Source organism: Lepidochelys kempii, chromosome 2 (assembly GCF_965140285.1).
Source record: "Lepidochelys kempii isolate rLepKem1 chromosome 2, rLepKem1.hap1, whole genome shotgun sequence".
Classification (NCBI taxonomy): domain Eukaryota; kingdom Metazoa; phylum Chordata; order Testudines; family Cheloniidae; genus Lepidochelys; species Lepidochelys kempii.
The window spans coordinates 40,957,677-40,973,117 of NC_136381.1; the positions used below are offsets into that span (position 1 = coordinate 40,957,677).

The 15,441-nt window shown below is 44.6% G+C and overlaps 1 protein-coding gene across 2 annotated transcripts in view; it reads left to right on the forward strand.

Annotated features, from left to right (window-relative positions):
* NIPAL2 (NIPA like domain containing 2) overlaps positions 1-15,441 on the forward strand; it is a 68,105-nt gene that overhangs the window by 41,775 nt on the left and 10,889 nt on the right. For both annotated transcript variants that reach the window (XM_073330484.2, XM_073330485.2), the window contains 4 exons: positions 1,476-1,597; positions 6,748-6,844; positions 8,856-8,991; positions 14,846-14,934. In XM_073330484.2, coding sequence (XP_073186585.1) covers positions 1,476-1,597; positions 6,748-6,844; positions 8,856-8,991; positions 14,846-14,934 — 444 coding nt within the window. The remainder of the gene's footprint in view (positions 1-1,475; positions 1,598-6,747; positions 6,845-8,855; positions 8,992-14,845; positions 14,935-15,441) is intronic.

Consider the following 15,441-nt stretch of genomic DNA (forward strand, 5'->3'; position numbering starts at 1 on the left):
AGATTTTAGTTGTGTTTCAAAACTGTCTTGCTCTGCATTCTTCTTTTAAAGCCTTGAAGGAATCAAGCATTTGAACAGAAAGAGGCAAGCAGATTTCAGTTTTTTTCTTTTAAACTGTGCCTTCCCAGATGAATTACCCAAGTGAGCAGTGCCATGGATATTTCTGGGGACATGTTACTCATGTGGCATGTTGAGCAAGCTTTAGTCCATAGTGTGATAATTATAGCACAGCTGATGTTGTGCGCATTTTTGAGAAAGAGGTTCAGTGTTGTTCCAACAGCCTATAATATTTACTTCGGTTTTGGATCCTAATCTGCCAACTCAGCTGATACACTGAGACTGCATCCCTCAGCTGATCATTGCCTTATACGTTGCTTTCACTAGCATTCAACACTGATTTATTTTATTTCTGTTAGTTTGACTTTGCATGAAGGATTTAACAATGTTGCTGCATTCCACAGGAATGAGCTGTATAATGGGAAATAGGTGATGTTTTTTCAGGCACATAAATTTAGTACAGTTCTGCTTTTCCAAAGAAACCGTGCTGTAGGGGTGCCAGCAATGTCCTGCTGATGTGCTTTGTTTTGTATTCTTAGACCTCATGTTCCATATTGATTTATTGGTTTCCAAGAATGTTTAATGATTACTTAAAAAACAACTACATTGAATTAGGCAAGATATTAGCTAATCAATGGAACTTCTGAGCTCAGTAATCAGCCCAGTTACATCTAGATATCCCCAGGAGCATCTGTGTTTGTCAGCTGGCTATCCACAGGGCAGAAGTTCCAGACTTTTATTAAAAACACAATAATACAAGTTTGACCTTGAAAAGGGGTCCCCACAACCAGATAGCTGAGTAGCCTCTTGCAAATCAACTCTGCCCTTTTATGAAACAGTTCGTAGATCTACAAGGATGGTAGGGAGTGGCAAAAGTGCTGGCTTCATGTTAGCTTCACACTTCGCTCTGAAGTTGTCACACATCTGTTGCTCTTAGAGATTCCAGGCCAGATCCTTAGCAGTGTAAATCTGTGTAGCTACTTTGACTTCAGAGGAGCTACACTGATTTACACCAGCTGAGAATATGCCCCTGCCTCAATAAACAGCATGTCCTTTTAGTTGAGAGTAATTTGGGACATGACTATCAGAAATAAGAGACCTGATTCTCCTTTGTCCTGCATTTGGTGTTAAAGCCAAGCATCTTCTTAAATGCTTTGCTGAACCAGGGTCCTATTTCAGAAAAGTATGAAATTATGCTGATAATGTCTCTTTACAGTTCTGAAGGAGTTCCCCAGAATTCTTCTGGATTTATTTAAAAACCATACTAGATAAGACTTCAGATGCAGGCAACATGACTAACTAATTGTATATCTGATTAAATGGACTTAACTTTATGCCAGAAACTACTTTCAAAGGGGCTTGAAGGGTAAATTGGACAATAATATACTTTGTAAAAGTAATGTGTGTTTTATTTAAAGGTGGAACCCTGACAATTGTAGGAACATATTTGTTGGTGACATTCGCTCCAAATGTAATCCAGGAGCTCACGGCAACTAAAATACAGAATTATTTAATTAGCTGGCAGTTTCTGATCTATGTGGTGAGTTTCTTGTTTATAATTCTCTGTAAGTCAAAATATCTTGATTTTTGCATCACAAGTCACAATGTCAAACAGCTGCTCCTGAAACAAATTGTTCCCAGTACCATGGCCATAGCCATGTGCTGCAGATGAGCTCCTCAAGTGCTTTCCTCCTCTCCGTCCCTTGGGTCCAACAGATCCTGACATTTGTAGAACTTCAGAAGAGCAGAGGGTAGATTGAGAAAAGGGTGGGAATTTGCAAGAAGAGGAGAATTTAAATATTAGTGGCTTGGGAGGGAGTAAATATTGGCACTGGTTGTACGTGATTTGAATGTATTTATTCCACATTTTCTGTACCTGCATCTAAGTGTATTTATTTATTTACAACTTGAAACGATAGTGGTCTTGAAGATGGGGCCCTATTTCTTCTTTGTATAGATGGCTCAGTTGTGCTCCCTGTGTTGCCCAGCCAAGTCAAATGGCTCCTTATTCCACTGATTGGCTGAGTGAACGATTCTGCACTGTTGCTATTAGCTGTTAATCAACATCTGAATTTGAATTCAAATACCAAAATACCACTTTGATTAGCTCTCCTATATACAAACCTTCAAAATCCATCCTTGCTCTTTGATGCACTCTAATTAGCTTCAGGAACAAGACCAGAGTGAGTGGGAAGACTATGTCTGTCTCTCAAAAATGCAGAAAAATATCTGCTTCATCTGGATGTAGAAGTTGCAATATGCTCTAAATGCCAGAGGTGTTTTATTCTCCCCTCCTGACCGAGGTTATTAATGTCTTGTCATTTAAAAAAAATGACATTTTCAAATAGGTGAAGATTTCACAGTGCTCAGTTAAGACGTTACAGACTAGATAGCTTCACCCTGAGTCCTCACGGCTCCAGCCAGTTTACCAGCTCACAAAGCACCTATTCTGTAGATGAGACTGTTGATAAAGCAGTCAGTACAAGACAGTACTAAACAGCATTTCTTTCTTCCATTGACTGTGCATTTTCAAAGCTCATGAAAGATGGTGATACAGCTCAGTAGAAGAGACAAATGGGGTTTCTCTCCATAAATCAAAATATGCATTTTTAGTCATGCAACAGAGGTGATTTCAAGGTGCTGCATGGAGACTGAGCCATACAACTTGGCATCAGTGTCAGTGGGCATTGGGTAGCTCTGTCCTGTGCACAACATAGAAACTCTGCCGTTCAATATTTTTAAAAGGCCCGGCTTTTTAAGAAATGCTTTTAAATAGCTGCCTTGCATTCTTAAAAAGCTTCATTTAAAGATGTTAGAGAAATAAAGTACCCAGTACACCCCCATTGACAGCACAGGTTTTAATGAGCGGCTTGCTTTGCTAAAATGCCAAATGATATTTCAGTGTCAATGAACGAACACTTTTGCAAAATCAATGGCTTGTCTGGAATAGGGCCATCTCCCACTTCGGGAGATTAAGGCCTTGCTGGACATGTGCCTGGCTCTTCCCAGGAGAAATTGTAAAGGAAATTCTTACCCCTTCTTTTAAACATTACTTGTTTTAAAAAAAGGGAAAAAAAGCACCACATTGATTAGCTAATATCTTACCTAATCCCAATGCAGTGTCTGTGCTCAGTAATCAGCTCACTTATATCGAGTTACCCCCATCAGCATCTGTGGGGGCTCATCATCTGACAATTTACCCTCCAAACCTTGTCTCCTTTCACTTGCCCCTTTGCCTCCTTCATTGTGTCCAAGCCCCATGTCTACCTAGACCCCCCCCTTATTTCCTTCTCCCACTTTTGCCTCGCTGCATTCTTTCCAAATCACATGTCCCCCGATGCCTGAAGCTCCCTCCATGACCTGTTCAACCATGACCCCGTTAAACTCTCTCCTCAAAACTCACCTCTTCCACAAGACCTATTATCTCATCTTCTTCCTTGCTCCCAAATACCACTCCCCACCTGGAGCCAGGCAGCCTTGTCAATTTCATGGCATGGTGAGCCAGGAAAGGAAAGGAAAGGAAAGGCAAGGCAAGGCTGCTGGGCTCCTGGCAAGGAGTGGAACTGGGAGCCAGGTCAGAGGCTGCCCCCGCCTCTCTGTCTGGCTCCCAGCTGGGAGTGGGGGGAAGCCCCCCAGGCTTTTCATCCTGGCTTCCAGACAGGAGCAGGGTCAAGCCCAGCTCTCCAGAGAAATGGGTTCTTTCTTGTCAATTTCATGGCTCCTGCCATGAAATTGACAAGAGAGATGACCTAAGTAAGGCAGTATCTACACAGACACTGTCTCTACATCAACATAGTAAGCCTTATGCCTCTCATGGAGATGGAGTTATTATGTTGGTGTAGTAGGGCACTTAGGGCTTGTTGATGGGCAGCGTATCTGTGGGCTGTGATCGATCCAGCGGGGGTCGATTTATTGCATCTATGACGCAATAAATTGACCTCTGAGCACTCTCCCATCGACTCTGGTACTCCACCAGAACGAGAAGCTCCGGCGGAGTCAACGGAAGAGCGTCAGCTGTCGACTTACTGCAGTGAAAACACCACAGTAAGTAGATCTAAGTAGGTTGACTTCAGCTACACTATTCATGTAGCTGAAGTTGTGTATCTTAGATCGACCCCGTGCAGTAGTGTAGACAAGCCCTTACAATGGTGGGAGGAAGGCTGTAGTGTGTACACTGGCATAATTAGGTCAACATAAGCTCGCTTTCTAGTGTAGACCAGCTCTAAGAGTTGCAAGATTTGGATACTGTGGTGTTGGGTTCTCACTGTACTGTCTGTCCTCCCCAGAGTCTGTCACTATCCCAGCACACTCTCTGCTCTCTCTCTGTCCAAGTCCTTAGAGATGGTAGGGCATCCTGTGTATGAGGGAATGGGGTATTTGGAGCATCCTCAGGCTGCTACTTGTATCCCAGTGTGGGGTGAGGATATCAGGGCTGCCAGCTTCCTGGTGCAGGGTTCTATGCTGAGCTGGCTGGCTGGAGCACTGTTCCCCACTGCATGCTGCCTCCTGCTCTGTTCGGCTTTCTGGCATCCTGCATAATAGCAGCTGAGTGGAAAAAAGCAGCCAGCAGAGCATGCTGTGACAGAGCTGCAGCCAGCTGGGTGGGGTGCTCTGCCAGAGTTAGAGGTGGGGGCATCAGTGGAAGGCAAAAGGTTTGGAGGGAGAGGTGGTGCCTCTGAGTGCCCAGCTTCCGCAGTGCTTGTGCCTGTGTGTTTCTGTGACTCTTCAGTGTGTGTGGAATTCCCACTGACTCATGTGGCAGTTCCACACACACAGCCCCTGCAGGATCAGGCCTGGAAGACACACGAGGGCACTTGTTTCTCAGATGATCAGTCTGATGCTTCGAGGAGAGAGAGGTAGCCATGCATGTCATGTTAGACCTCCGAAGTACAGGCAGATAGTCATCAGCAGGCCATGCCTTCCTGTGGCTCAGATCCCGAGCACTCCGTGCAGCTGAGGAGGCAGGGTGTAAAGATGGCTTTAAGTCACCTTAATGTTCCTCCAGCCTTGGAACTATCTGGGCCCCTAAGGCAGTTGTCCCCAAACATTTTTAACACCCCCTTTCTTATTCCTAATATAATCTGACCACCCCCACCTCCAGGAGCCATGGTCGGGGGCTGGGGCCAGAGCCATGGCTGGGGTCAGGAGCCTGGGGCCATGGCCAAGAGCTGGGCCGCGGTCGGGCTGGAAGCCAGGGGCTGAGTCCAGGGCTGGGACAGAGCGAGGCTGGGGGCAGAGCAGGGCTGGGTGCCACTCTGTCCCCACCTCCCATGGGGCCTGGTATGGACCCCGCTGCGACCCACTGAATGTTGCTCCACACTCCCCTAGGGGGGCTCTTCCCACAGTTTGGGGACCACTGCCCTAAGGGGCTCTTCCAGCCACCAGGCATTACTGGGGATAAAAGAGCCCTGGCCACAGCCCCTGCACCAGCAGCAGTGGAGGGAATGGAGAAGGAGCCACTATAGCAGCTGCTAGGCCACCTGACTACTCCCCTGTGGTGGTACTCCCATAGCTGGTTAAGCCAGCTTGAGGCCAGCTTTGGGAGTGCCACAGAAACTGTCCTAATGCAAGCCAGAATCTAGGCCTGCATTTCAACCTGTGAATCTGAACTCAGCTAAACTGACAGTAGAATAATTACTTGTTTATAGATGGGCAGCTGGCTGCCTGCCTCATTCTGTTACTCCCAAGAGCTGTTTCACTCGTTGCCTGATTTTTCAGTACAGAAAGAAGGTTGAATGTTGACAGGTGACTAAAAATTCTGTTGCTGATAATAGCGAGGCTGTTTTCTGCAGCTGGTGATGTTACAGAAGTGTCACGGTACTGGCAAGGGAACAAGTGTTACTGTGGGAACCTGTAAGAGCTAGCATTAATAGTGAAGCAAGTAAATTTAACTGTCAGTGTGGAAGATGGTGGTGACATGGATGGAGTGAGTCTGGACTGTGTACAGTAAAAAGTGTGTCAGCATTACAGATGACCTGCACGGCAGTCTCTGGTGGTGTGTCATTGAGCTTTGCCAGGGTACCTTCTGTCATGTACTCTGACAAGTAGGTGGGTAGCCAGTGATTGAAGATCATTGCATAGCAATAATCTGAATGAAATACATTTCCCCATGATTGCTTGGCAGGAAATTTGGACATGAAGATAGTGCTAGCTAAGGTTTTTTTGACTGAGGCAGACAAAAAGGGCAAAGAGGAAAGAAACTAATGCAGTAAGATACTATGGTGATGGTCACTGTAGAAAAATTGAGTAGATAGTGTGGATAAGTAGATAGTAGATAATGTTCTGCTTCAGGCTAGCTCTCTACTCCTTAGCTCTGGGGGTTATATATTCAGGGGTGCCTATATTGATTATCCCTAGCTCACGTGGGTACCTTTGCTGTCAAAGAAAAACAATCTTTGTTTTAATCTTCTCAGTGCTGTGAAATCAAACAGGCTCATCAAGAGCAAAAGAAAAGCAAAGAAACGAGGAAGTTAACTAGAAAATATCTTAGGAGCAGGAAAGATTTATGAGAACAATTATTTGTTAACTCAATTGACTGGAGATAAGGTTACTTTTTAGTAGAAGATGTGTAATAAAGCAATCCTCCCTTGAACTGTTTGAGCAGGGTAGATCAATGTAACACTTTAAAGACTCTGAATGAAGCATTTATTATATTGTTTACAGCTTAACCTTTCTTGCCCTTTTTTCCAGATCTTAGAAATAATAATATTCTGCATTCTTCTGTATTTCTACAAAAGGAAGGATGTGAAGCACATTGTGGTTTTGTTAATGATGGTAGCACTACTAGGTAAGCACATATTATTCCATTTGTATAATATTCCCCTCTCTCTCTCTCACTTGATCACTCTCTCCCACTTGGTCCCCCGTGTTAGCTTATGTCTGTGCTGTGTTTAAAAGGACAATCTGAAGGGGAATTCTTAGGTTTTTACATGGTTTCAATGAAGTCTCTTTCTAACAAGCAAAGCCAGTTACTCAACAAACTTTATATGCCTATTGCTAGTACTGTTTGGTTTTACAGATTTGCAGTTTGATTCTGTGTGAATCCGACTTTTGCATGGATATTCCAAGGCTTTTTGTCTCTCCCATTTGAAGTAATCCTTTATCATTAGATCCCGGAAGAATGAATTACAGAGACTGTTGAAACTCCGTATGTCTAGAACATATTTTGGTGACCAGGGCTAGCTGAGGAAAACAAATCACTAATTTAATTTAAAAACAAAAACAGAAAACCTCTTAACTACACTTCTTGTGTGTGCTTCTTCAGTGTAACTGCCTGGGACCTTCTGCCTGCTTTCCTCTACTCCCACCTATGTATGTCTATTTTTTTTCCAGAACTGAAGCCTTAATAAATGCAACATATTTACTGTACTGCCTTTTTAGATGTATATTAAGACTTCAGTGGACCACTAAACTTAGTTAGAGATTACAATTTGCATTAATCTCTGCCTAAGTATTCCCCAGAAAATCCACTTAACACTTATTGTCCCAAAAATCCATTTTTGTCTTGTACATTTTCAGTGTAGTTCTTTGAATCCCCAGGTCTTACATTTTCCCTGTAGAGTTTACAAACAATCCTGGCCCACAAGAATTCATAAATAATTCATTTAATACAATGGACCTCAAAGGTACTTAAATGTAATTCAATCAGGTCTCCCAAGGATGTGGTAGGATGTTGCCAGGTCTGTCACACTATCATGACAAATCTCTTCACCTTTCAGCAATCCAGCCCTCATCTGGAGGGTCAGAACTAACAATTTATACTTTAACATTTTATTTTCAAATATAACTCCAAAGTTCTACTCTGTAACTGACTGAAATTTTTAACCCCCCACATCACCATGATGGTTTGTTGTTGTTTTTTTTTTTTGTATCATGCTCATTATGGATATGATAACCATCAGAATCTGATAGCCTTTGCTCACCTTGAGTACTACCTTGAACAATCCCATTGATTTCAATAGGACTGTTTGAGAAGTAAGGTACTACTCAAGGGGAGCAGAGAGAATCCTTGAATTTTTCCCTACTGGTGAAATTCAAATAGGCCACCACAAGGCCTATGCACCACTTAAACCCCATGTGAACTGCCAGAGGTGCTCTAAGCAAAATACTTGAACCAGAACCCCAGATCTGAATCCCTTCCCCCGCCCTCTTGTCCGGAGTGTTGGGAAGTTCTGAACTGTGTGTCGGTATGAATTTTGCATCTGGGGGCTATCTCTATAATCGGGCAAATTGGAACTTTGGAACTGAACCTCTTGGAGAACCTGGAATTAGATCCAGGTGGTGAGGCCTTGTCCCCTGCTATTAATTACTTTCCTTTAGTGTGACGAGTGCACTGTTACTCCTCTCATCTTGCCATCCCATGTGTTTTGAATTTGTTCTATTTTCTGTGTGGTTATTGTAACCTCCACAACTGAGCTTCAGCAGCAAGGGCTGGGGCAAATCAAGAGTCCATGCCAGAGGAAAAGCAGGAGAGCCTTTTAGTCTAGCCGTCTGCACCTTTACTAGCGCAGGTGATGGGGAAGCCTGATTCTGCTCTTCCAACTGGTAGTATGTCATGCTGCAGTGCTTCTCCTCCTAGGCTGGCATGAAGATTGCTGCTCAGTTTCCTGTAAAGCAAGCCTTGTTTGTGGTTATATGCATTGTTTTTTGTTGGTTTAAAAGAAAATCAGAAGAAGGGTTAAAAACATAACTAACCTTTTAAATAGCCGGCTGATCAATACGTCTTTCTGCAGCACTGACATGCTGGGGTAAAGGCTTATAATTCTACCTTGTTTAATCTCTCTCTCTCTCTCTTCCAGCATCACTGACTATTATTTCAGTAAAGGCTGTGGCCGGCATGATAACATTCTCTGCAAAGGGCAAAATGCAGCTAACATACCCCATTTTCTATATCATGTCGATTATAATGGTGACATCTTGTGTTTTCCAAGTCAAGTAAGTTAGTTTTTGCTAACCTTTCTCTCCATTTATCTGCTGGTTTTGTTAATTACTGGTGCGTATTGACTCCTGGTGTGAATAACAGTTAAACACACCTATTGCCTTCACTGATTTTTTTTTAATGTATTTATTTATTTATCCATACTTTACTGCTCATTGGATGATTTCACTTGGATTTGTTATACTGGTGCCTTCTTCATTTATTTACAAACAATTCAGGTTAGTTCGAAATGTAATTTTATTTTTCCCACAGTTCTTAAACCCAACTGTGAAGTGAAACTTTCTATTTTCCTGATGTTTTCTTTCTCTTACTTTGTCATGCAGCTTTTAGACCCATTGCTGGTAACCAATTAATCAAATAGCCAATGTGATTTCAATAACTTGGTCCTAAATTTAGAAAGGGAATTCTTTTTCCCCCTTAGCCCTGGTCTACACTACAAAATTACTTTGGTGTAGCTACGTCGCCCAGGGGTGTGAATAATCCACACCCCTGAATGACATAGTTATACCAACCTAAGACCAGTGTAGACAGTGCTATTGAACCCACACACCTTCTGCGTCCCGTCTAGTGGCACTGAGATCACTTAGAGATAAAATGAGTCTGCTCTATAGCCTTAGCTAAAAGCCAGCTTTTAGCTTATGCAGGAGTGGCTCATGCATTAAGCTCCAGAGGCCCCAGGTTCAATCCCACCTGCTGACGAACGGAGTCTGTCAGTGTTACACTATGTCAGTGACAGAGCTTCTCGCGGAGGGGGATTAACTGAACCAACAGGAGAACCTCTCTCCCTGCGGCTAAGAGTGTCTTCATTAAAGTGCTACGGCTGCATCGATGCAGCATTTTAAGTGTAGATCTGCCCTTAGATTTATGTTCACCTTTTGTCCGAAGGTGGAAGCAATAGATTATCCTCCCATCCCCTTCGGCTAAATCTGCATACTGTGTTTTGCCAGTGAGAAATTTGTGCCTGAAGTGCAAGCTAGGTATGGCTGAGCCTCTCTAGAAAATAGTTAACTGTTGGAGAGAACTCTGCAAAATCAGGATTTTTCCTGCTGGGCTCTGGCCTGCTAAGTGATCATTTTATTGCTGCCACTGGAGACTGCTGCTGCCATCAAAATAGAACTTCCAGCGGAATGGAGAGTCCATTCTCTTTATCCTTGTCCCTATGCTTCTGGCGCGGATTGCACCATTCAATGCACTTGTACAGGCTGCTCCAGATTAATTCGGAATGTTTGTTTTCATTTGTTTTTAATGAAATAGCCAGCCTAGCACTTTAGTGACAGTGCATATCACTGGCATAGGGGAGTCAGGATTCCCTTTGGAGAAAGCCCATGCATCATTCTGCAGTGACTCTGGAACTCCCTGTCACAGACTGTAGAGTCATTTACACCCAGCGCTTTGCTGGGAGAAGGGCTCAGGGCATTTAAGAGAGGAAATAGAGCTTGGTAAATGGGAAGCTGCTGAATGATTCTCTTCTCCTTCGGCAGATTTTTTTTTTCTTCCTTCACTTGGTCAAAACGCAAACAAAGGCAAAATGTGGCCACTTTGCTTCCTGGGCCCAGTATCTGTCTTCTCCCAGTCCAACTGAGCAGACTTTTCAAAAGCAGACAATGCTGTTACTCCTGGCTTTTTTCCCCCATTTTACCTAGATCTCTCACCAAGTTTGTTTATTTGACAGATTCTTGAGAACTCAGAACAGCTTTTCTTACATCTTTTGGGGACTTGCTGCTAAGCATCAGCATCTATGTTTCGGTCCCTGAGACTGAGATTGTTGCAAATGGGAGAAAATAATGAGGTGTTTTCAGTGACTTCAAAATCCTGACTATCCTCTGGATATGTAGGGTTTCTTTATTTTTAAAGCACCATGGAGACTGCTCAACAGTCACTAAAATAACCTTGCAATTACTTTAATGGCTAAAACAGATCAGAGTTTGGATTTTTACTATTCACATATATCGTACCAATGAAACGTTTAAGCATAGTTCTTTTTATAGGTTTCTAAAACACTCTGCCGTCTCTTAATATTTCTTTCTGTTTCATATGCATTGTTGGCAGGATACAGTATGTGGGGGGTGCAGTGACACTGAATTTACAAAGATACATTCCAGTGTTCACAAGCATGATTCATAATCCTAAGGGTAGATATGGATGTGGCAGGTTTTAATACTTCTGCATGAGACCTTCATTCTCCTTCAACATGATTAATTGCTTTGTTTTTGTTACTGGATTAAATAGACCATGACGGTTGGTGTAAGAACACATACGTCCAAGCGTTGTCCTACACATCCTTGTATAGTCCACAACCCTGTTGCACTCCAGCTGAGGCTACGGGTGAGGTTCTGTGTTGTGCTTCTGAGAGGTGCTGCACTGAACATGTAGCCTGAAGGGAGGAGGAGCTAAGGTGACTGAAAATCACCTTTTTATGTCTTCCCAACCCTGGGCTGCTCTGGGAGCCAACTTGGCCCCTAGTGTAAATGAGATGATTGTCTGTGGCTAGTAAATTACAGTAACCTGTCCCCAGCTGCCTGTGGGGAGCAGTGCTGCCCAAAATCTCCATGGTGGTATGTACTGTGGGCCTATCCTGATGCCTGCCATGACCCCTGCATCAATGCTTGGGTGGGGGCTAGGGTGACCAGGTGTCCGGTTTCAACCAGAACACCCGGTCAAAAAGGGACCTTGACGGCTTCGATCAGCACCGCCGACCGGGCCATTAAAAGTCTGGTCGGAAGTGCTGCGGAGCTAAGGCAGGCTGCTCCCTACCTGTCCTGGCTCCACGCTGCACCCTGGAAGGGGCCAGCAGGTCCGGCTCCTAGGTGGGGGGAGGGGCACAGGACTCCATGTGCTGCCCCCACCCCACACGCCGGCTCCCTACTCCCATTGGCTGGGAATTGCAGCCAATGGGAGCTGCGGGGGTGGTGCCTGTGGGCGAGAGCAGCACGCAGAGCCTCGTACTGCTGGTCGCTTCCAGGGCTCAGCACGGAGTCAGGTCAGGCAGGAAGCCTGCCTTAGCCCCTCTGCTGCACTGCTGACTGAGAACTGCCGGAGGTAAGCTGGCGCCCCAAGCCCCAAGCCCCTGCCCCAGCCCTGAGCCCCCCAAACCTGGAGCCCCCTCCTGGACCCCAAACCCCTCATCCCCGGCCCCACCCCAGAGCCCCCAGCCGGAACCCTCATCCCCTTCCACACCTCAACCGCCAGCCTGGAGCCCCCTCCTGCACCCTGTACCCCTCATTTCTGGCCCCACCCCAGAGCGCGCACCCCCAGTTAAAGCCCTCACCCCCTCTCACACCCCAGCCCAGTGAAAGTGAGTGAAGGTGGCAGACAGCGAGCCACCGAGTGAGGGGGAATGTAGTCAGTGGGGGTCAGGGCCTTGGGGAAGGAGCGGGACTAAGATGTTCAGTTTTGTGCAATTAGAAAGTTGGCAATCCTAGTGGGGACCCTCAGCAGATAGCCCATGGCTGTTTACCTCTGACATAGGGAAGGAGGTATTCTTCCCTGTCCAAATCTGTGGCTTTTTAAGCCTCTTTTATTCAGAGTACAGGAGCTGGAACTGGGGTGAAAGTCTTGCATGATGTGTGGGCACAAGTCAAGTTAAACGTTAAGGTTAAATACCATAAAATGGTAGAGTTGGGTGCTTTACTGGAGGTGGCATCGTTTGTTCTTAACATGCTGGCAGGTTCGGTGAGCTCCTTTCTCCTGCTCTGACTCTGACTTTTGTCTTGGGGGATAGCACGCGCTTGTACACTTTGACACTCTGCCAACTATTTCCCAGCTGTGATTGCACATGCTTCTCCTGCCACCTATCTTTGAAGGCAGTGAGCTCCAGAAGGGTCCATACAAATGCATGAGGCCTACATGATAGCTCTTTTGAATTTTCTCCAAGAAGTTGTGTGTCTCTGAGAAATGGTAGTTGCTTGCTATTAAAGTGGCTTGTAAATGGGGCCCATGTGGATTTGCAAGAGCTGTTTAAACAGAGGAGTGGTTTCCAGGCATACTGACCCCCACACAGAGGTCAATTCTGCAGTGACTGGTGCAGTGTGGGATAGTAATGGGAGGACTGTTCACTTATATAAGAAGTGGGATGCATCCACTGGAGCTAAATTGATTTAACTGCCACCAAAATAGAGTTGTGGCATTTGCAAACTGGCTTCATTAAATAAATGCAAATCCAGTGACCTTGCAATGGGAGATGTGTGTGGACACATGCCAGTTCCCACCAAAATAAGGAATGTTATACTAACTTCTGTGTGGAGACCAGGCCTTATTCCTCTGCGCTAAGCGGAGTAAAGGCTCAAATCTCCTGCTTGCTTCCCTGCTCATAAACATAATCTGTCTCCCACAGTATTCTTGCCAGCAGGTTAAAAAAGTATGGATTGGATGAATGGACTGTAAAGTGGATAGAAAGCTGGCCAGATTGTCGGACTCAACAGGTAGTGATCAACGGTTCAATGTCTAGTTAGCAGCTGGTATCAAGCAGAGTACCCCAGGGGTTGGTCCTGGGGCCGGTTTTGTTCCACATCTTCATTAATGATCTGGATGATGTTCACAGATGGGGGGAGAGGTAGATATGCTGGAGGGTAGGCATAGGGTCCAGAGTGACCTAGACAAATTGGAGGATTGGGCCAAAAGAAATCTGATGAGGTTCAACAAGGACAAGCACAGAGTCCTGCACTTAGGACGGAAGAATCCAATGCACCGCTACAGGCTGGGGACTGACAGGCTAAGCAGCAGTTCCACAGAAAAGGACGTGGGGATTACAGTGGATGAGAAGCTGGATACGAGTCAACAGCGTGCCCTTGTTGCCAAGAAGGCTAACAGCATATTGGACTGCATTAGTAGGAGCATTGCCAGCAGATCGAGGGAAGTGATTATTCCCCTCTATTCGACACTGGTGAGGCCACATCTGGAGTATTGCATCCAGTTTTGGGCCCCCCACTACAGAAAGGATGTGGACAAATTGGAGAGAGTCCAGCGGAGGGCAATTAAAATGATCAGGGTGCTGGGGCACATGACTTACGAGGAGAGGCTGAGGGAACTGGGATTGTTAAGTCTGCAGAAGAGAAGAGTGAGGGGGGATTTGATAGCTGCTTTCAACTACCTGAAGGGGGGTTCCAAAGAGGATGGAGCTAGGCTGTTCTCAGTGGTGGCAGATGACAGAACAAGAAGCAATGATCTCAAGTTGCAGTGAGAGAGGTCTAGGTTGGATATTAGGGAACACTATTTCACTAGGAGGGTCGTGAAGCACTCGAATGGGTTACCTAGGGAGGTGGTGAAATCTCCATCCTTAGAGGTTTTAAAGGCCTGGCTTGACAAAGCCCTGGCTGGGATGATTTAGTCGGTGTTGGTCCTGCTTTGAGCAGGGGGTTGGACTAGATGACCTCCTGAGGTCTCTTCCAACCCTAGTCTTCTATAATTCTGTTGTTCTATGCCGGTATAAGGGCCCAATGCAACGCTCAGTGAGTAGAAAGATTCCTGTTGACTTTGGTGGGCTTTGGATCAAGCTCTTGAAAAGGGGAAGAGCGTGGGTGTCTGAAGAGATGAAAACTTAAGCCTCATCATGCTAATCAGCATTTAGCTATGTGTCCCCAAGCCAGGTCTTACTCCTAATAGGCAGGAATAATTTGGTAGTCATGCAACGTTACTCTCATTGATTCAGAGTTGGATGTTCTGTGCTCATCATCTTTTATCTTGCACTATTCATTTGTACTATGCTTGTTCAAATCCGGTATGCATATCTGCTGCAGACGCCAACTTGTACTGTGCTGTTAGTTGTTTTGATGTGAAAGTATTACACCTATTACTACACTTAGTGCACAGCACACTTTGTATCCAGGAGATGTAATAACTGTGTTCTTTTAGGTTCTTAAATCAAGCTATGCAACTCTACAATGCAACCATCCTTGTGCCGATTAACTTTGTGTTCTTCACAGCCAGCGCCATCATTGCAGGTTTGTTTTTACTTTCTGTCCAAACAAAAGCTCTTTCTAAATAGCAAGATTGAATTCTCTTCTTTGAATCAGGAATGCAAACAAATCACTTTTATCTTCAGGGAGAGATCTTTATGTAATACAACAGATGTATATTTTGAAAATATTTTTATTTTGAAAATCATAAGTTCAGAACTTTGAAATAAAATTAAATGTCATCAGATTCTAGCTTTTCCAATATAGTACAGCCATGTACAGTTTATTCTGCTTTACTGGCTTATTAGGTACTGTCATTAGTATTAGCCTCCTCTGGAAGTACCATAAATGTGCTTACCATGTGTACATTGGCGTCTCCATATCCTAGCTGGTAAAGTAATTTTAATAGTGTGGCAAGCTACTCAAATGACAGACAGCTGTGTTTTGTAGTAGTTTGTGTATTATATTTCAGAAGGCTGAATTTGAGGTTAAGTGAAGGAAATAAAATACTCCAAAGGCCTTTAAACCTTATAACATTTTATTCTGGGTGAG